This window comes from Lactuca virosa, chromosome 3, assembly GCF_052849685.1.
Source record: "Lactuca virosa cultivar CGN04683 chromosome 3, Lactuca_virosa_CGN04683_v6, whole genome shotgun sequence".
In the NCBI taxonomy this organism is placed as follows: Eukaryota; Viridiplantae; Streptophyta; class Magnoliopsida; order Asterales; family Asteraceae; genus Lactuca; species Lactuca virosa.
Window position 1 is genome coordinate 85,474,431 of NC_136428.1, and position 21,591 is coordinate 85,496,021.

At 35.8% G+C, this 21,591-nt stretch overlaps 2 protein-coding genes and 1 non-coding gene across 3 annotated transcripts; 1 reads left to right on the forward strand and 2 right to left on the reverse strand.

Moving 5' to 3' along the window:
• Positions 1 to 4,008: 4,008 nt before the first annotated feature.
• On the reverse strand, positions 4,009 to 4,080 carry TRNAH-GUG (transfer RNA histidin (anticodon GUG)). Its single transcript has one exon. It is a non-coding gene; the product is annotated as a tRNA-His (tRNA).
• Positions 4,081 to 12,712: 8,632 nt separating this feature from the next.
• Positions 12,713 to 13,113, forward strand: LOC145162444 (uncharacterized). Its single transcript, XM_079081589.1, has one exon. It carries the CDS (start codon positions 12,843 to 12,845, stop codon positions 13,074 to 13,076), a length of 234 nt encoding a protein of 77 aa, XP_078937715.1. The 5' UTR covers positions 12,713 to 12,842; the 3' UTR covers positions 13,077 to 13,113.
• A 135-nt stretch (positions 13,114 to 13,248) lies between these two features.
• Positions 13,249 to 14,559, reverse strand: LOC145163757 (F-box protein At5g07610-like). Its single transcript, XM_079082537.1, has one exon. The coding sequence runs from the start codon at positions 14,557 to 14,559 to the stop codon at positions 13,249 to 13,251; it is 1,311 nt and encodes a 436-aa protein (XP_078938663.1).
• Between the last annotated feature and the right edge of the window lie 7,032 nt (positions 14,560 to 21,591).

Genomic DNA, 21,591 nt, shown 5'->3' on the forward strand with positions numbered 1-21,591 from the left:
ACCCGTATATAACATGTATTCACTTTGTAACCGGTTAAACAGGTAAAAAACTATTTTTAAACGGTAATAACAACCTTAGTGACCTTATGCACACAAAAAAAACCTTAGTGACCTAATGCGGACAAACTATAAACCTAATTACCCTCCTAAGTCATTAACCCTATAAGTTTTTGAAACCATATGGATCAAACACGTAAAAAATTTTGTAGTTATCTTTACTGCATGTGTCTTGAAAAACTACAAGGAGGAATCATACAATGTTTGATTGTAGTTTATTTGCAAATAGCATTTCATTTAATTTAGTGATATTAGGATATAAAGAAGTACTTTTTAATATATCTACTTAAACTTTAATAATATATATTTATACTATATTATAAATCATTTGGTTCCAAAGTAACACAAATTTATGCGGTACAATCTATATATATATATATATATATATATATATATATATACTAGGTGTGAGACCCGTGTATTACACGAGTTTAGTAAAAATAAAAATTTAATATGAATATATAAACATTAAATATTTTATAAAATAATGTTTTCCATAACAAAATGTAATCTTTTGGAGCATTTATGAAAGAAATCAAATCGTTTGGAGCATTTATGAAAGAAATCAAATCGTTTGGAGCATTTCTGAGAATTTATTATCAAATTAATAGAATGATAACCTTACATATATAAAACTCATTAGATTTTTTTTGGAAATTTATTTTAAGAAAATTGAAATCCCCAAAAAAGGACAAGTGGAAAATAACAATTTTAAAAATTTTAGAAAATGACATTTGTCAAGATGAAGAAGAAGATGACAAGTGGCAAAAGTATTTTCATTTATTAGGTAGGATATATATATATATATATATATATATATATATATATCCCTATTCTAATAAATGAATAGTGTTAATCTCATTTTGCCAAGTGTCACTCTAATACAACTTCTCATTAATATTATGTCATGTGTCATGTAGATATATTAGGCAACTCATTTCAAAATTCAAATTTACATTTTCTAATTATATGTTAAATTTGAAGTTATAATAACTTTAAAAATTTGATATATCTCTTAATTAATAATTTATTTAAAATGATTTAATTAAAATAATTGATTAATAATTATAAATTATTATTATGAAAGTTTAATTAATTTTATAACCCGTAACCACGGGTTATAAACTAATATATATATATATATATATATATATATATATATATATATATATATATCATTTTCTTCTATTTTTTTACCAAAATATAAGTAATCCCCTCAAAAACCACCAATTTCAAACGATGAGCTGAAAAATGGGAAAGACCACGTGAAATGATAATAACTAGGGGTGTTCGCGGTGCAGTTTGGTGCGGTTTAGAGTCAAAACCGCAAACCACACCACATATGCGGTTTGAGTTTTTCGAAAACCACAAACCGCACCGCGAACCATGTAAACCGCATTATGCGCTGCGGTGCGGTTTTGGTCGGTGCGGTGCGGTTTTATGCGGTTTAAAAAATTATATATGTTATAAAATTATTATACGATATAATCATAATGAAAATAAAAACATCTAAACAATTAGCACGAAAAACAAATTGTCTATCATAATTGTCACACACATAGAAGTTAAACTATAATTATCGTCTATACTCTACACAATTATCAATAATTAGAATTACTTTAGTTATGAAATCAATTCAAAACCATGCAATCTCATGAACTTCTATCCTTCAATCTATTTCTTCTTTTGTTTGTATATATATACACGAGCGATTGGTTATTATATATATATATATATATATATATATATATATATATATATATATATATATATATATATATATATATATATATATATTGCGGTGCGGTTTGAACCGCGGTTTCATATTTAAAAACCGCAAACCGCACCGCGTAGTGCAGTTTGACAAAAATAGAAACCACAAACCGCACCGCTAATGTTCCAAACCGCGTTATGTGGTGCGGTGTGGTGCGGTGCGGGCGGTTTATGCGGTTTGTGCGATTTTCTGCACAACCCTAATAATAACGACACCATAGGAAAAACCATGTGAAATGGTCATAGCCGCATCGTTTTGACATTTCTCAATGTTTTTGGGCGGTCTAAATAGGTTTTTTTTGGTTAAAGTGTTTATGTGAAAAAGAAAAAAAAAAGTGTGGTTGAATGGTTAGTATGTTATAGGGTAAATTACATGAATGGTCTCTATGGTTTAAGGTAATTTGCGCGTTTGGTCCCTAACTTATTTTTTTAACTTGGAAAGTCCCTACTGTTTGTTTTTGTTACGTGTTTGGTCCTGTCTTACCTAAAAAGACTATTTTGCTATTGATTTTTTAATTAATTTAAATAAACACGCCCCAACCCCACCCCTCTCACCTTACCTTACCTACCCCACCATTTTTTCCTATTTAAATAATAGTCTTTTTATGTAAGATAGGGACCAAGCGCGTAACAAAAACAAACAGTAGGGACCAAGCGTGTAACAAAAACAAACAACAGGGACCTTCCGAGTTAAAAAAATAAGTTAGGACCAAGTGCGCAAATTACCCCAAACCATAGGGACCATTCGTGTAATTTACTCATGTTATATCCTCATAAAAATAAACTCGAGTTTGACTCTTTGTTTCAGCAACCCCTCCACCCCTATATTTTAGTTTTTAGGCGTAAATTACATTATGTCCTTCATTTTCTAAAATTTATAGTATAGCCTTTAAATTTATGTTTATTATAATCCTAGCCAATTAATTAGGAAGTTTAAAAAAATTATGGATTATTTGAGAATTTTCAAAGTGTGACGTTGGATGTATGTATCTCTCCAATAATGTATACAATCTAATAGTGATATTGCATTCTAAAGTGTTGAAATATGGTATCAATTTATCGAACTAATCCAACATCGTATAACCGTCGTATGTTGCCATACTTTAGACATCATGACTTGAGTTAACTCCTCGACAACCAATATGTATATGGGACATTGATAGGAATATACACATGCCCAAAATAATAAATATCCAAATTCGTCAGTTGATAACTTTAATAAATATAAAAATATTAACGAAATTTATTCAAGTGATCAATGATCCACCAGACCGGTGATAGGGTCCCATCAGCATCCCTTGACCACTCGTCCCCCAGGAACTGATTAAAGAATCGTGTCGACATGAATATTGTTCATCATGCACAATTCAGCCTCGCATCCCATTTATTTTAACTAAACTAAAATGTTATGGATAAAAATAAAAGAGAATATTAGTGATTGAATAACATTTGTCACTTTAAATTTTTAATAGATATTTAAATTTTACCCCGTTGCTTACCAACCCCTCTCTACCACAGCTCCAAAAGGGTTGGAAAAAAGCATGTGACACTCCTTTATCACAAAGCATATGGTTTAATCAACAGATGAATGAGTATGAGAGGTACATGACCCATATGGAGGTGGACTAGTTTTATATGTATTTAATTATAATTTATTATAATTAAATTTAAATATAAAAATTTATCAATATATTAAAATTTAGCAAAAGACTTCTAGTCCAGCGGTATCTGGTGTTGCTCTGTAGGTGTCATTAAATCATCAACCTGGAATTTATTTGTTTCCATACTAACACCTTAAATTAAATATAGTATGTATATTAGCTAAGTAATACTATTACTATTAGTAAATAAACAAGTTAAGTAAAATTGACTCATTGATAACAACGAAGGTTCTGCTACTGATGGCTTCACATTTTTATTTAGGTGCAAAGAAAATTGGAAGTGTGAATATGTAACATATCAGTATCTTAATATGTTAAATCAATTTTATTTAAGTTATAAGTCATTTTTAACTAATTGAATAAAACAAAGTGAGTGTTCAATGCCCATTTTCCTCTTACAAATCCCATTTTGCATATAAAATAGGCTACTAAATAAAAATTTAATAACGACTAAAGAAGAGTAAAGTTCAATTTTGACGTAGATTCCATTAAAACATCTGGCATTATAGTAAAAAGATGTGGCTGCTGGGATTCGAGCCCAGGTCTCCACGGCCACAACGTGGAATTCTTACCACTAAACTACAGCCACAGATGTTTATTAGCAGCATATATATATTTATTATCTTCAATTCGTTTCGTTAAATTGAATAAGCTTATGTATTCAAGGGTTTAGTACTTTAGTTGCCAAAAAAACTGATATAAAATTGAAAACATTTGTTTGGTACTTGCAATATCAGGTGCATCAGATTATTTTATATATATCTTTTTATTTTTGACCAATGTTGTAAGTTTTGTTTCTATTTTTGTTCAAAAATTTTAAATTCGCCATAAAACTAGTTTTTCTTTTCCTTTTTTTTTTACAAATTAAATTTTTTAAAAATTTCAGAACTTTTTATAATAAAAAATACAACTTTTGTACAAATTTTAAAAATACTTTTATAACTTTATTTACAACTTATTGTAAAATCTTTTAAAAAATAAACTATTTAAAAAAATGCATAATCAAAGCAAAAATAGGCCGAATGTGGAAATAGGTTTAAATTCATAGACCCAAATAAAAAAAAAACAATCTCATAAAACCAACTTTATTATTGGATCCATATAATTTCTCTTTCAACAAATAATTTGAATAATAAAGTTAGTTTTATGAGTTTTGTTATTTGTTGTGATGGTTGGTTCTATGTTTTTTGATGTATTACTTGTATTTATTGTAAAACAATTTCAAAAATGTTATAAAAAAAAGTTCTAAGAGGTACTAAAAACCTCGCTTTATACAATCTGAATTAATATTCGTAAACTCATACCATTTTCCTACGGGCTAGAAACTCAAAATATAAGGTGACACCATCCATTCTCTTCATTAATATTAATCAAAAGAGCATGTAGGATTTGAATAAGCAATATGTAAGATCCTACTAAGGTCCCGTTTGATTCGTATCTTTCTAGGTCCAAACAGATCTTTCTGGCTGAATGGACCGGAAAGACTGTTTGATTTGCACAAAAGAAGGGGTCTTTCCCTGTAAGATATGTCTTTCCTAGAAAGCCCCAAAATCATATCTTTCTGGCTGAATTGGTTGGAACGACAATTATACACCAAACCCCGCCTCTTTCTTTCTTTATTGGATTATTAATTTTTTTAAATAACTTTTTTAAAATTTATTTTTTACTGAATTATTACTTCTTTTCATCATTCAGCACAGTCAATCAGATGTACAATCAAACAGCATGGTTTCTTTCCCAGTCAGAAAACTTTCTCAGACAACACTTTACCAGACAGCACTTTCCCAGACAAAAACTATCAAACGGGACCTAAGTGTGTTGATGGTCGAAACTTGTCAAAAGTTGAGAGTTTTGCTTATTTTCACCATCCCAAATTCTCAATATCGTTAATCACTTTAAGGACCATTTTATTGAAATTTACTGGAAAGGACCGATTCAAAGCATAAGAAACTTTGTTCAAACATTAATAACGATATTACATTTAAATTCACCAGTAAACCCGAGTTTTCGCTATTTTCATCTCATAAACTCAACTACAAGTCAATTGGAGAGGTGTTCTTACTTTGATGACATGCTCAATACATTCAACTCTATAAAGTTGAATGGATTGTTACGTCCTCATTCCACATTTCAATAATTTTGTCATTTATGTTACAATACATTGAACTTATAAAGTTTAATGAAACATATATTAAAAAATTTATACTGTTTTTTGTTAATTATTTTCTCATTCAACAGTTCAGTGCGCATTTTTTTAAACGACCGAATAAAATTAAAAAAAACTCGACTCTAGCAAATAGTTAGAGGAAAAACCCAATTACATCATAGGAGAAATTAAATATCCTCCTACTTATTCTTTCTACTTATCCTCCTATCACTTTAAGATGATGAAAAGTTTGATAAAAATGTATTAATTTGATTAAATATGACAAATGTCATCATCTTAAGTGTAGGAAGATGGTAGGAAAAAAAAGTAGGATGATATTTGATTTCTCAAAAGAAAAGGGTTTTGAATCCATAAATTTCAATCTAAATGAAAGTTATGCTTCCTATGTCGTCAACCCACCTAAAAGAAAAGGAAACAACATCATCAAAAATCCTATCTTTTCTCGGCTTCTCTGAAAAACAAAACTATTCCTAAATGTAAACATACACCACCATGTAGTAACCAAAATTGTTTCCAAAACCACCTTCTTAACTAAAGAACCATTTATCAAATTCAAGAACACACCAACATCGCCAACGGAGAAGACACTCGAGAGGTCAAGATCGCACCAATGGCCAACTCTAGTCATAACCGCCACATCAGCCTCACAATCCAACAAAATATGATTCAAGGACACTTCAAAGCTGTCACAGACAGGGCTAGGGCTGTAAACAAACCAAACAAACACGAATAAGTGCTTGTTCATGTTCGTTCGTTTAAGTTAGTCGAACAAATGAACGAACACGAACGGATAAACAAACGAGTTTTCTTGTTCATGTTCGTTCGTTTAGCAAATTACATTGTCCATGTTCATATTCGTTCGTTTATGTTCGTGAACATGCTAAACGAATATAAACAAACGAACATAAATGAACAAATATATACAAACATAATTGAACATATATGAACATAAATGAACATATAATATACTGATGTAATCAAACACAATTAAGCATATATGAACATAAAAGGAACTTATGAACGAACATAAACGAACGTAAACGAACAACATAAATGAACGTTCACTAACATAATTGAATGAACGAGTCCATTGTTCATGTTCGTTCGTTTAACTAAACAAACGAGGCTTTTTTCATATTCATTAATTTATTAAATAAACAAACATACATAAACTTTCCGCCGAACGGTTGACGAACAATTCATTGAATGTTCAGTTTGTTTACAACCCTAGACAGGGCATACATTATTAAACTGGCATATTTATACATTTGTTTAGGCATTATTTTAATACATTTAAGCTATATTTTGGTGAAATGTTAAAATATTTGGTACTTATAATGTTAAATTGTATTTTGCAGCAAAAAAGGATATTCTCAAGGAAAAAGAGTTAAAACTGAAGAAAGTTGGATACTTAGAGGACTGAAGCTGAAATTGAGAGAAGGAAGAAGAAATCGATCAAATTGAAGTTCCCACGACGTTGACAACTATATTCCACGACGTGGCATTCAGAAGATTCTCGATTCTTGCATAAAGATGTATTTCACAATGTGACGCATTACTCGTTACGTCGTGACCACGTATCAACAGAAGAATCCTCTACGAGCATAGACAGTTTCCCTGGCGCATACGAGATTATATATTACGATTTGTACGTCGTGACACACAGATGGTCACGACGTGGCGACCAATTTTATGAAAACTATATAAACCGATCAATAGATCAAATTTGAGGACTTTGGGTGAGAGTTGTTTGAGGATAAGCTAAGGACTGTGTAACACCCGTATATTCGAGCTACTAAATTAAGATATAATAAGCGTTAAAAATAACTTTTTGATAGAATATTATTTAGGATAAATAATCTTAACCAAAGTTATAGTATATATGACAAAGATTCCATACATATAAAAGAACTCTAAAATCCGACTTCATATGAAGAAGTTATGTTTCTTCGAAGTTTTACAATTAAACCGACACGGCTCTACATATCGTAAAAATTGAATTTTTGGATAGGTTTCTCTTTATCTTAAGTAATCTAAGCTAAAGTCGTAATAATCATAAAACCGAGAGTGTGCATATAGGGAACACCCAAATCTGACTTCATATGAAGAAGTTATGATTTTTCGAAGTTTCAGCGTAACAGTATACGACTCAGAAAACGAAATTGAAACCGGACGGTTGTTAGGAAAAACAAACTAAACAAGAGTTGAATATCTCGTCAATACCTATCCATCTATATAAAGATAGTCGAAAACGGATATCGTATGAGAGAGTTATGATTTTTATACCGACTTTAACAGTTTAAGTCTGTTAAAGATATAGCTTTACAAATAAAGTGAGAATTAGCTGAATGAGTCTAAATGAAAGTTGTAGATATCGTCGATAGCTACGTGTGGATATAAAATGCAAAAAAACGGACCTCGTATGAAAAATATATGAATTTTGAAGAAAATAAGATTTTTCGCATGCAGTCGTGCGCGCAGACAAGAGGCACGACGCTCATCTGACAAGCCACGAGATTGCGATACGTGTCAACACTCAGGAATCTCCACGTCACCCGGTCTAACCATATACGCGACGCGCACCGACCATATAAGCGGCGTGCACTCCGATTTTGCTATAAATACTTGTGATTTTCAGCTCATTCTCCATCCCTTTCACCCGAAATCCTCTCTAGATCTCTTTTGAACTTTTAGCCCCTTACTGACGAGTTCCCGACCGCTTTATCGAAGCCCTACGGTTTCAGATAGCTGGAAATTAGAAGCTCTCAGGTCAGAGTTCTACCCGCGTAATTCCAGGTTTTCATCAGAATACTTTGTAAGTTAAACCACACTTACTCTGCTTTAAGTGTAAATTATAATTATAGTCATAGTCGTTATTATGAACCTATAATTAAGATTTATCAGTGATTCCAAAGTCATTATACTGATTGATCTACTTACGGGGATGATGTCTAGGCTGGATTTAGTGAGGTGTTTAAAGTGGGAATTCCAAAGAGTATACTATGTATGACAAACGGACCCTACCTCCAATATGATCCTACCTAGTTGTTCCTTACATGCTAGATCTTGATGTGGAAATTGGGATTAGTGAGGAATCTAGATTATCATTAGTCGCCAGGAATATAAGACAAAGACTTAGTGATATGAACCTAGGTTACATTAAAGGAAAATCTAAGTACTGAAGCGAAGCGCTGCCCAAATTTTCTGTCGTCCACTTTTATCGAGTGAGTGCATAGTTACTTTCATCTTACATATAGGTATGAAGTATCTAAATAATTAAATATTGTATATGCTTATGTGAAAAGATGTTATGTGTCAGATGAAATATTATATGATTTATACCGTATATGTAGTTTTATGAATATAATACATAGGGTAACGAAGGGTAATGAAAGATACCATAGTATAAGGAAAGATAAGATGCCATAGTACGATGATATATGTAGGCAATAAGAATATGCCAACGATATAGAAATGGTACTAGTGTGCCAACGACGTAGAAATGGTACTAGTGTGTCGATGATGTAGAAATGGTACTAGTGTGCCAACGACGTAGAAATGGTACTAGTGTGTCGATGATATAGAAATGATAATAGTGTGCTGACGATGTAAAAACGGTACTAGTGTTCCAACGATGTAGGAATGGTACTAGTATACCAATGATGTAGTCACCTAGCAGAGTATATGTGATAATCACCGAACTAACTGATGACAGTCTCGTGGAATGCGGGCAGCAATGGACTTCGTGCCCATTTCATTGCATAGAAATCCCTATAACAGTACTATCAGCAATGATGATCATGATGAACCGTAAGATAGGACCTACTAACATGTATTGCGGATAAATCCCTGTAACAATATTGTCAACAAAAAGGGCTTCTAGCCCAGCAGTATCAGGTGTTGTCCTCCTTGCTTGAGGTTGAGGGCTCAAGTCCCGTTATGGACATAAATGGAATTTAGGATTAGATTAGATAAGTCGTTAAAAAAAACAATATTGTCAGCAACGATGATTAAGATGATCCTTAGGACAAATCCTTAGGAATGAAAATAGAAAGAAAACCTACTGACACGTATTGCGGAGAAATCCCTGTAATAATATTGTCAACAACGATGACTATTATGACCTTTAGGTAAGAATAAAGAAGAAAACCAGGATGTGTAATCCGGTTAATTGTTTGATAATTAAACATATTAAATATATTATTGTGGGTTGAAAAACCTTATTTACTCACCAGGTTTCCCAACTGACCCACTCAGCTTCTTTGTATCATAGGTAACAGTACAAAGATACATGAATGAACATGAATGATGAGAGATTCAAGGAGATGTAGACTGATAGTCTAAGATACTCTAAGACCTATTTATGCTTATGTTTTGTATTAGTTATGACATCCTAAGCTTTTATAAATCATTGAAAAACATTTCTTAGGAAATACTTTTATGGGGCTAAATTTCGCATTTATAAATAAACTCTATTTTGAATAAGCATAAATAAAAAGTTTTAAAATGACCATAAAAATAGGGATGTCACAGACCGTGACCAAAAACCTCTAGAGAACCATTGGAAGATCAGAAATCGTTTGGAGTTCAAGCATTGAATAGATTTAGAAGAAGAACAATATTCAATTATTCGGTTTGCTAGTTTTTACTATGTCTTATCTAGCTAAATCAGATTTACTGCTTGTTTCTGCTTTAATCATTGGCTAATCACCCTATACTTTCGTTTGGTAATGATGAACCCTTAACCTATGTGTTGATTTCAAATTTATGGATATTTTATGTTGGTTTTACTAGTGTTTGATAAATCATAATCCTTGCATGTTGAAGTTCTAGCTTATATTGCTTATTTTACAAGTTTTGCGTAGTTGATGATCACTCTATTTGCATAAATTTGTTATCTAATTGTTTATGAACATTAAATAATTAGATCTAGTGCTTGAACAAATCTTAGAGTTAGGTGAATAAAAGTTAGCTACTTGAATTGTGTTAGAGAACATAGTTAATCCATAATTTGTGATTGATTTACTTGTCTTGATCTTTGATAGGGAATTCATAGATTTATCATTCATAGTCAAATTCACACTTATATCAAATTTGTGTCTAACTTGTACTTGATCATTGCATGGTAGTTCATAAATTGGCAAAAAAAACTAGGAATCAAAACATGATAACTAGTAACTTAATAAATTGGTAATTAATATAATTTATCAACTAGAAATCAACCATAAGAGAGGGGGAATTCAGAACTAAACGGAAGTACTCTTTAATCTTGAATTAAAATTGTTTTCTTTGTTTGCTTAGTCTTAATAGTTACTTAATTGATAGTTGTTTAATTTAAGTTGTTGGACTTTCAAAATTAGTAAAAATCCCCTGTTTAAAGTTATTTTCTTAGTTTAACTTTTAGTAGTTATTTTATTATTTAAATATCGTTCATGTGTTCGATACCCGACTTACTTTACTATAATTCGACCAGGTACACTGCTTAAATGCGATTAGTTAGTTAAACTTTGTTAGGTTTATAAATTAAAAACTAGTAGGTATATAATTAGCACATCACAATACTAGGAATATCAATCCAACGCAAAATAAGATTATCTATCATAGGAAGTCAATTCAGTGAGCCTATTAAACTCCAAATTCATTGCATGTAACTTTAGCATCCTAATATGGTTGTGTTTAATCTATTATATACCAAGTAGGCATTTTATCTTATTCAACTATTCCATTCAACCATGCATTGCATATTTAAGGCTAAGTACCAAAATAGCATTGTGCTTTAATTCTCAACATGCCTAGATTTTTATGAGTGGAATCTATTTGATTTGCCATCTTTGTTTACTTATTATCACTCATTTTACAAATTAAGATCATTTAAATCCATTAATGACACTTTTCACATTTTTAACATTAAAACCGTCTAACCGCAAATTACATTGTTTCATCTACACCTCATAACTTATCAAAAAAATATTACTAGGTACATTTACTAAAGATAATAATGTCTCTGGAAAATTTGCTCCTTACTATGGACGCTCCATTTGAGGAACGTTGATTCGATCAATCTCTACTCAATGTCAACAATACTTCTTCACTTCACAAAAATTTGGTCGTCTCCTCTCATCTTTTCTGGAACTCAAGTATTGGAGATTCGGGCACTTCTGTTTTATCTTTTCATAGGTTGCATGATTTCATTCGATACAACAAGGAGCTTAACTTCATATTTTGTAATTCTTACGAAATTAGTAACTTCATATTTTGGATACTTCCCTAAATACGTAGGGTATCAGTCTCTTAACCATACTACCTACAAAATCATTCTTTCCTATGGGAGTGAGATTTTTTTCCCCGGTCAATAACCCACCCGTACCCCATGTCATACTCGTTCCTCAACCTAGCCCCCATCACTCGCTCCGAATCCAAAGCCTCTTTTTATCAAGGTTATCAAATTATAATAGATTGCTTCATTTAACACGAACCATCAAATCTTTTTTTTTTTCATTATGTTGTATTAAATTATGTATAAAATCAAAAATGGATAACATGTATCTCGTCCTTACTATTTGCAACTAAAGGCCCAAAAGTTGAAAGGAAAACCAATGTTCACTTTGGTAAAACCAGTGGCGTACACACACCAACCAATTACATCATAAATTTGATGTTTTTAAGAAAAAACAATAATCCAAAACAAAATTTGTGTTCATAACAAAAGACAAAAACATTATCTACTTACATCATACCCGTACCAAGCCTATCACCAACTTGCACACAATGAAAAACCACCAGCTTCTCCCACTATACCTCGGCCTCCATAGCTTCATCCACTCCGGACTTTTAAAATTACCAAAATACCCCTCTCAAACTTAAAGGCAATCAATCAATCATGTGTCCCCCGTTCAAAAAGCAAATCATCTTCCGTACTAATGCAATCAACACCCTCCACTTAAATCCTCACACATGGTCCAGGGGTATTATCGACAATTGACATGGAAAAAAAGATATAAAACCTTCCGAAACAAAAATCGCTTTTTCCAATCCACACCCAGTTTTGCAAAAAACATGGTGCTCTTTTTCCATCTCATGCAGCCTCTATTTATACTACAAACTTGAATTCCCAAATCCCAATTTATATCATCCAATTACATTTGAAACGCATTCGATTTCAAAGTTAACAAGAATCAAGAAACATGAGTTCAACAACCAGAGCATGGGTGGTGGCCGGAACAGTTGGATTAGTGGAGGCGCTAAAAGATCAAGGCTTTTCCCGGTGGAACTACACCATCAGAACCATCCACCACCATAACAAACCCAACCTCCGATCATTCTCTCAGCCCAAGAACAAGAAGTCATCTGATAAAGCAAGAGAGTCTGAAGAGTCGTTGAGAAAAGTCATGTACTTGAGTTGTTGGGGTCCTAATTAACTAAAATTCTAGTTTATGTTCCTTTAATTAAACTGTGTACATGATATATTATTATAGATTTATAACATTCTTGGAGATTAGTGCATCCATTAATAAAATACCAACAAATTACTTCAATAAATGCTCAAATTTTAACGTTTTTACATATACAATATATTAAAAGTACAATACCTCAGACACCAGCGAGGGAAGGGATGAAATGAAAACAGCTTCCATTGATGAAACGACGATTCTCACGTGTAAAGTCAGAAAGCTGAAAGATGGTCTTTGGGAAGAAGCCTCCATGAACACACCTACGACTCTCAGTGGTGAAATCACGAAGCTGGGAGATTGTGTTTACCACGAACTTGTATTGTATAAGTTTCCCAGGAAGTTCGAGAACTATAAATGATTCTTCTTCTTTTCCTCCAAGAACAAGCGATTGCACCATAAAATGAAGCCCAAGGCGAGTCAGCATGCTTGGGTAAACCCTAATAACTTCTTCAAGGTCGACATGATACTTGATTGACCACTCGGAATAATCTTTTTTAATCTCGTAAACATTCAACCTTCTGAACCTACAGCAACGCACAACAAGAAGCATACCTTCACGAGATTCTGCTAAAAACTCATCGAGAATTGTGCCATAGACGGTGGTGTCAGGTGTATCTATGTCGATGTAATGAAGTTGCTCTGAATCAAGCTTCAGATATACGAGCCGATTTGGAAAGCTCATCCAGTGAATGGCGTTGTGTCCGTAAACACCTCGATCTAGATCTACCAAATCGTCTGTACTTTCGTTTGAGATCTTCCATTTGCCGGATTCTGATGAGTAAATCTCGATCATCATGACTCTGTACATATAATTGCATACGACTTTGTAATGAGATGATTTTGATGAATCGAAAGCTAATGTCATACAGCAAATACCATCCGGATTGAAATTGTTTAGTTGTGGAAGCGTGGTGAATCGATTGGTTGTGGGATTGTAAACGTAATACTTTTGAAAATCGTTGGCGCAGAGGAGTAAACCATTGCAAGATTGTAAAATCTTAATAGAACCTGAGTCAAAACGGAGGGTCGTAAATGGAGGTCTGTTGACCAAATTCCCGAAATCCAATGGCACGTAATGATATTTATAACGAGCGTCCCAACCTTCAAAAAAGAGACCAGAAGGGGGATCGGGGTTAGGGTTTCGGAGGAGACAGAAACTGGAGCTTTTTATGAACAAGTTCCACTGTTTCGATACGGACGTTAATTGTATGAGTGAAATCACCGGTAACCGGAGAAAAATTTCGGTTAAAAGATCTTCGCTACAAGCAATGAGATCAGCAGCAGATGAATTTGAAGATGAAGGACCTGAAGTTGAATTGGCTTTTACATTTCCTGTATCCGTTGACCTTATGAATGTTAGGATTCTTTCGTTGGTCTCAGTTTCCAAAGCCGTGGTAACCGTCTCCGGTGACATAGAAGTTTCCGGTGAACCTCCAACGAGGTGTTCCATGAGAATTGAGAAACACACAATAACGGAAGGATGCAGAACTCTTTTGGCGCCTCTTTAATTGTGAAATTTGAACGCCTCATATTTAACTCAAATGGGGGGTTTAATTTCAAAGTTTTAAAGTTTAAATGCGTTAGATTGTGTTTGATCACAAAATAGTCCCCCTACTATTGCTTGATTAGCAGTTTCGTTCCATGACTCAAGTTCAATAAATAAATGAGAAAACTGCATCAATGGTCTCTGTCTTTTCACTTTGTACCCAAAATCTTTTAGCTTGCAGTAATAATTTATTTGGTAGATATTTGGTTGTAATTTTGGTCCCTAAAATTAACATATTTTAGTCAGTTAACCTAGTTAAAATAACCATTATGCACTCCAATTTATAGCTATATTTAATTAATATTTTTTGAACAAAGTTTTGGTGCATCGAGTAGTGACATCCGATAGGACTGTATGTCAAAACACCCAACGAACCCGGGTTCGATCCCTGCCCACCCAAAGAGATGATAACAACATCCTTAGCAACTCAGTTTCTCATTAAGAGGTTTCACTGCTTTGGACATGGATAAAACTCGACACCAGTCCCCCAGAAACCCTGGGAAGGAAAACTAGAGTGTGTCTTCGCCCAGTTGAACTAGACCTCATTGACATTTATATTTAGTTATTAATATTTGTAATAATTATAATTTCTATTTTATTAAATACAAGGAAAACCACACACGCTCCATTATTCTTCATCATTATGAATCCGTTAATCTCTCTCTCTCTCTCTCTCTCTTTAATCACAACTGGTTTTTTCTCGATAGTTATTATTATAATTTTTATATGAATTTCTGTTGATGTAACTAATTATGGTTATAATCTCTGATATCAAACACCCCCCCCCCCCCCCCCCCACACACACACACTTGTGAATTTTGAAAATTTTAAAAAACCAAATCTCAGTCACCTACAATCTACTGTAGGGTTGTCATGCCAACAAATTAATATGGGGTAAATGGTTAAAAAGAATGTTTTTTGGTCATTTCTATAAATGATCAATATATTATGTTTCTATGGAAATAAATATAAGACGTTTACATAAAATATATAATATTATAATTATTTTTTGGTTTTGGAAAGAAACCGAATAACTGGATAAAATACAAAAAACTAAAAAGTTAAGTTCAATTTTCATTAAAATATTGTATATTATAAAATGGTTTAAATATCATGTATTTTATATAAGAGAAATTAAATATCTTCTTATTTTTAATTAGTTTTTTTATTTAACCATTGATAATATTTTTTGTAAAGAAAGAACATTTTCCTAGTAAGAAGTTTTGGAAACCCATTGAAAATATTTATTTTTTGTTACTTTTTTAAAATTCAAACATTTTAAGGTTAAATAAAACAATCAAATGGTTAACCAAACAAATTCTAATTATAGCAATTTTATAAATTTAAAGTTTTATGTAATTATTAAAAAAATAAGAATCTCATTTATGTGATAAAATTTATTTTTAAACTAAACAAAAATATGAACTATTATTAATTTAATATTTATATAATAGGAAAATGACTTTGTAGAGAATTATTAGTTATGTATATTTAGTTATTTTTATCTTTTTTTTTCATTTTTCTTACATAATCTAAAGTTAAACTTATATTTTTGTTCCATAAATATATTTGTGTAGTTATAATTGATTTACATGTTCAATAAACATCATTAAGCTTATATTTATTGTTCAAAAAATATCATTAAACTCATAGTTTTATATATAATTTACCATTAAATTAATTTTTGTATATATTTAAGCACTTTCATCTTTTTCGACAATCATTGGTGTATGGTTATCTTCTCCGGACAACACATCTTAATGTGAGTACACCTAGACATCTATAATTGGAAAATAAACATCATCGTCAGTTAAACCAAGTGCGCCACAATGAAGCTTCACACTCACTCTTACTTACAACATGCTCGGTCGAAAGACAATATATAACATCCCAACCGTCAGGTATTATTAATATTTTTCCTTTTAGACTTCATGTTTAAGGTCTACTCGACGAGTTGGCGCTATGACTCGTCGAGTAGCAGCGGGCCAGGACACGTCAATTAATGAGTGACTCGTCGAGTCGGCATGGGACTCGACGAGTAGGAGCTGGCAGTGGAAACCCTAATTTTCAGGGTTTTGCACCATATATATTGGACCATTAGCGCCTCCCACTGTCCTCTATCACCCTCTTGAGACCCAAAAATCCTAATTGATGTGAGTGAGAGCTTGGAGAGTGTTTTGGAGCTTTGGGAGTGAATTTTGTGAAGGAAACTTGTAGATCAAGAGGCCAGCATCAAGATTTTCGTGTGGATCCAGAGTCTACTTCAGTTTGGGCACGTTTTGGAGGTAACCAGCTGTTACCTTAACCTCTTTTCTTCTAAGAATCATTCATATGTGAAAACTAGGGCTTTCTTTAGTTATTCATGAAGGGATTTTGGTATGGGAGCTAGATCTGAAGTTGAAACTTCAGATCTGAACCTCTTTTGAGTCCTAAGTCCATAAAGTTTCCAGCTCTTGCAAGGATGAGATTTTCCAAAGGTGTAAAGCTCCATTAGAAGCTTAGATTGGTCATTTAGAGCCTTTAGGGCCTTGCATGTGTGTAAAGTTTGCAACTTTACGTGTTAAACATGCCTTAGAAGCTTGGATCTGTAATCTGGAACCTTGGCATGGCTTAGAAAGTGTCTGCATGGATGAACGTCTGCAAGGACTCGACGAGTTGCATAGTCAACTCGGCGAGTCATATGAAGATGGTCGTGAACTCGTCGAGTTGATGAACAAACTCGGCGAGTCCGTTGAAGATTGCCTTGAACTCGGCGAGTCGTTCGAAGACTCGGCGAGTCGGCTAGGGTTTCTCCTAATTCTTGGACACGTATGAACTCGGCGAGTTAAAGGGGAACTCGACGAGCCAATCAATGATTTCACGACTTCTCGAGTTCAGGAAGGACTCGATGAGTCGGTGAACTGCACTCGACGAGTCGAGTCAACATGGAATGTTGACTTTGACTGTGGACTTTGACTTTGACCAAGAGTTGACCAGTTGACTTCTGAGAGTATTCTGGTAATTTGGAGATTTACGAAAAAGGGTTTTATGGTAACGATAGGTGGTGGAGTTCGTGTTGGTGATCCGGGAGTTGAGCTTCTAGTTTCAGACGACAGTTGCGAGGTGAGTTTTTCCTCAATATACTCAAGGGTCTAAGGCACCAAGGCCGGCCCTTTGGATTATTATATGGTCATGTTATGCTAGTATAATCTGTTAGATCGGTATCCTAGAGGGTAGGATAATATTATATGATATGTGGTATGATCTGTTAGATTGGCATCCTGGTAGATAGGATGGTGTTATGTGCTATGTGGTAAGATCCGTTAGATCAAGTATTGTCTATAGACTGTTATGTGATTATCTATTATATGTGCACATATTTGTTTGGCGGTTGAGGCTTATCTGCTCGGTGCGAAGGCCAATAGACTTGGGCATTCCAACCTGTAGGTTGTGGGCCGTGAGTATTCCCTCCCGAGGATGATTGGACTCAGAGTATGTGGGCAATCCAACCTGTTGGTTGTGGGCCTGGGGTATTCCAACCTGATGGTTTATTGGACCCATAGTGTATTGGCAATCCAACCTGTTGGTTGTGGGCCTGGGGTATTCCAACCCGTTGGTTGATTGGACCTATAGTGTGCTGTTATGATTCTATGTGTATTGTTGCGGGTATGGGTATTTTGGGGAAACTCACTAAGCTCTCGGGCTTACTGTTTCAGTTTATTGTTTCAGGTACATTAGGGCATCGCAGCAAGGCGAAGGCGTGATCGTACAGCTCCTCATGTTTTGTCTATGTTTCTGGGAAAAACTCTGATATTATACATTTTGAAAACAAAGTTGTAATGATTTTTAATGGTTTGAAATGTTTTTAAAAGTTTAAATTGGTTTGAATTTTTGGGTGTTACAAGTTGGTATCAGAGCCTTGGTTTGAGTGAATTGGAGGAACATGCGTGTTACTCTAGTCTCAAATCAAGGAAAGGATTTTCAAAATGATTTCTTTAAAAAGGTTTTCAAAATAAGTAAAGGAGGATGCAGGATGTACGATCAGTCGGAGCCAGTAAGTAGCCCCAAAATACTATACGGTTATTTGATATGTTAGAACATCATGCTAGTGCTAGGCTAGGGGTCTTCAGGAATTGCATGATAGAATTGCCTGATTGTATGATGCCTGATAGCCTAGGGTTTCCCTTATATGAAATTGACATCATTACTGTAGTTGCTTAGTGTATGCATCACGGCCGTACATAATTAAGATCTTATAGCCTAAGAATGTTTGATTTAGCCTTATGTTCTGTTCTTGTTTGATTGGGAGCTTAGGGAAGGATTGGATATTCGAAAGTCTATAGGGTCTAGCGTTATGTATGACTGGCATACACTAGGGCTGCAGGGGTTGGTGGACGTTTCATGGATGGGTGAGTTGTAGGGAACCGGTAGGTCAGTTGTGAGACGGTTAGCCTTCCTCTAGGAGTGAGGATTGAGTGTTCTCTATGATATGTATGTTGTTAGGGTGTTGTGGTGATACTTGAGACAAATATGGGTAGGCGTGGAAGGTAGTATGGGCCCGTACTACTGAAAGCACAGGACCCATACGCGTAGCAAGGTAGTCACAACCCCTAGGGATTAGTCGGGAGTTGGTTCCCAGTTACTTATGCGGATTGTCTGATATCTTCCTGTTATGTTTCAGAATGGCAGTTACGAGGCGTTTCTCGTCGGGGTCCGGATCAGGATCAGGACAGGGTGATCAGGAGGCCCCAGTGGCACCTGAGGCTATCAGCCAGGAGGGGCCGATGTTGATAGAGGATCGGGTCAGGGAGATCATCCGCGAGGAGGTGGTCGAGATTATCTGGGGTCAGATTCCGGAGTTGTTTGGGACTACTAAGTCCGCTATGATGGAGTATTTCGACGACAGATATGCAGCCCTCACTGAGAGAGCTGCCGCTGCAGCCACCGCGGCTATAACAGCGGCGGGAGGGGGAGCGGGGCGAGTTTTTCAGTACAGGGACTTCGATAACATGAAGCCCCCTACTTTCGATGGGACGCAGGATCCCATCAAAGCTATGAGGTGGATCTCAGATGTGGAGGGGTGTTTCTTCACCTGCTCGTGTCCTACTGACCAGAAGGTCAGGTGTGCTCTGAACCTGCTAAGGTCCGGGGCCAAGGACCGGTGGAGACTTGTGACTGGGTCGTACACTGATGACCAGAGAGTTGTTGTTACTTGGGAGCAGTTCAGAGACATGTTACGCGCCCTTTACATTTCGCGGGTCGAGCGGGAGCGTTTAGCACGGGAGTTTCTGAGTTTGAGACAGGATGGGGAGTCGGTGACGGAGAACACCCGTATGTTCACTGAGAGGGCGATGTTTTGCCCGGAGTTTGCTTCCGAGCAGGCTCAGATGACCCATTATCTGAGCATGCTCAAGACTGAAATCCATCAGTTTGTGTCTACCCAGCGATGTGATACACTTCTGGAGTTGCAGGAGGCCGCTAGACGGCGTGAGTTGGATATTATGCTGCAGTTGAGGGAGCAGCGGCAGGCCTCGACACAATCACAGCCGGCCCCAAAGCGGTCCAAGACCGCTGATACGAGGACTGGGGGACAGCCAGGCCGCACTTGTGGGAAGTGCGGGAAGGCTCATTCAGGGATGTGCCGGACAGGGAGTGGGTGCCACCGATGTGGCAAGCAGGGCCATTTGGCCAGGGATTGCAGGCAGCCGACTCCAACTTCCGAAGTCAGGCTTTGCTATCATTGTGAGCAGGTGGGCCATATGAAGGCCCAGTGTCCTCTACTAGCCGCCAAGCCGGCGCAGGCTCCAGCGCCGACTACCTTGAGAATCACGGATGGGAGACCAGTCAGGGCAGAGCCTCCGAAGGCTCAGGGTCGTGCTTTCTAGTTGACCACAGAGGAGGCCAGGGCAGCGCCAGATGTGGTTGCCAGTATGCTTCTCCCCTCTATCTCATTTATTATAATTGTGTTATGCTTATCTGTTGTACCTGTGATTAGGTACATTTTTAGTGAACTCTTTGCCTGCTTTGGTTTTATTTGACTCGGGGGCGAGTCGGTCTTTCGTATCTCAGTCATTTAGTAACGAGTTCAGTGTGCCAATGGGCGAGTTAGAGTGTCTGTTGCGAGTGTCTATCGCCAACGAACACGGGGTTTCTGCTTCTTCGGTTTATCGAGGGAGTGATTTGGAGATTTTCGGGGTGTCCTTCCTGATAGATTTGATTCTGATTCCCACGGGGGAGGTGTGCGTGATTGTAGGCATGGATTGGCTCAGTCGGTTCGGTGCTATGATTGATTGCGAGGGCCAGCGAGTGGTAGTTTGAACCCTAAGTGGGGGAGAACTGACTGTATATGGTGAGGGCACCAGAGTGGGATCAGGGTTTTGTTCAGCTGCCAGGGCTCGGCAGTACATTCAGCATGGGTGTGCGGGTTATCTAGCGTATGTGGTAGATACGCGGGTTAGGGATCAGATTTCGGTTTCCGATGTACCGGTGGTCAGGGAGTTTGCAGATGTGTTTCCGGAGGAGTTGTCGGGGATACCTCCGGAGAGGCAGGTCGAGTTCAGGATCGACCTGGTGCCAGGTATGACCCCTATCGCTAAGGCGCCGTACCGATTGGCACCGCCAGAGATGCAGGAGCTGTCGTCACAGCTATAGGAACTGCTAGGCAAGCAGTTCATTCGTCCGAGCAGTTCTCCATGGGGAGCACCGATTCTTTTTGTCCGAAAGAAGGACGGTTCGCACCGGATGTGCATTGACTACCGGGAGTTGAATAAATTAACGGTGAAGAACCGTTACCCACTCCCAAGGATAGACGATCTCTTCGATCAGTTGCAGGGTGCATCTTGGTTTTCCAAGATAGACTTGAGGTCTGGGTATCATCAGGTCGGGTCAGAGAGGAGGACGTGGAGAAGACCATGTTCCGAACTCCTTATGGACATTACGAGTTCGTGGTGATGCCGT

What these genes read in the sequence shown, in the direction of transcription:
- LOC145162444 (XM_079081589.1), top strand. Translation starts at nt 12,843, where the DNA reads ATGAGTTCAACAACCAGAGCATGGGTGGTGGCCGGAACAGTTGGATTA.
- LOC145163757 (XM_079082537.1), bottom strand. Translation starts at nt 14,559, where the DNA reads ATGGAACACCTCGTTGGAGGTTCACCGGAAACTTCTATGTCACCGGAG.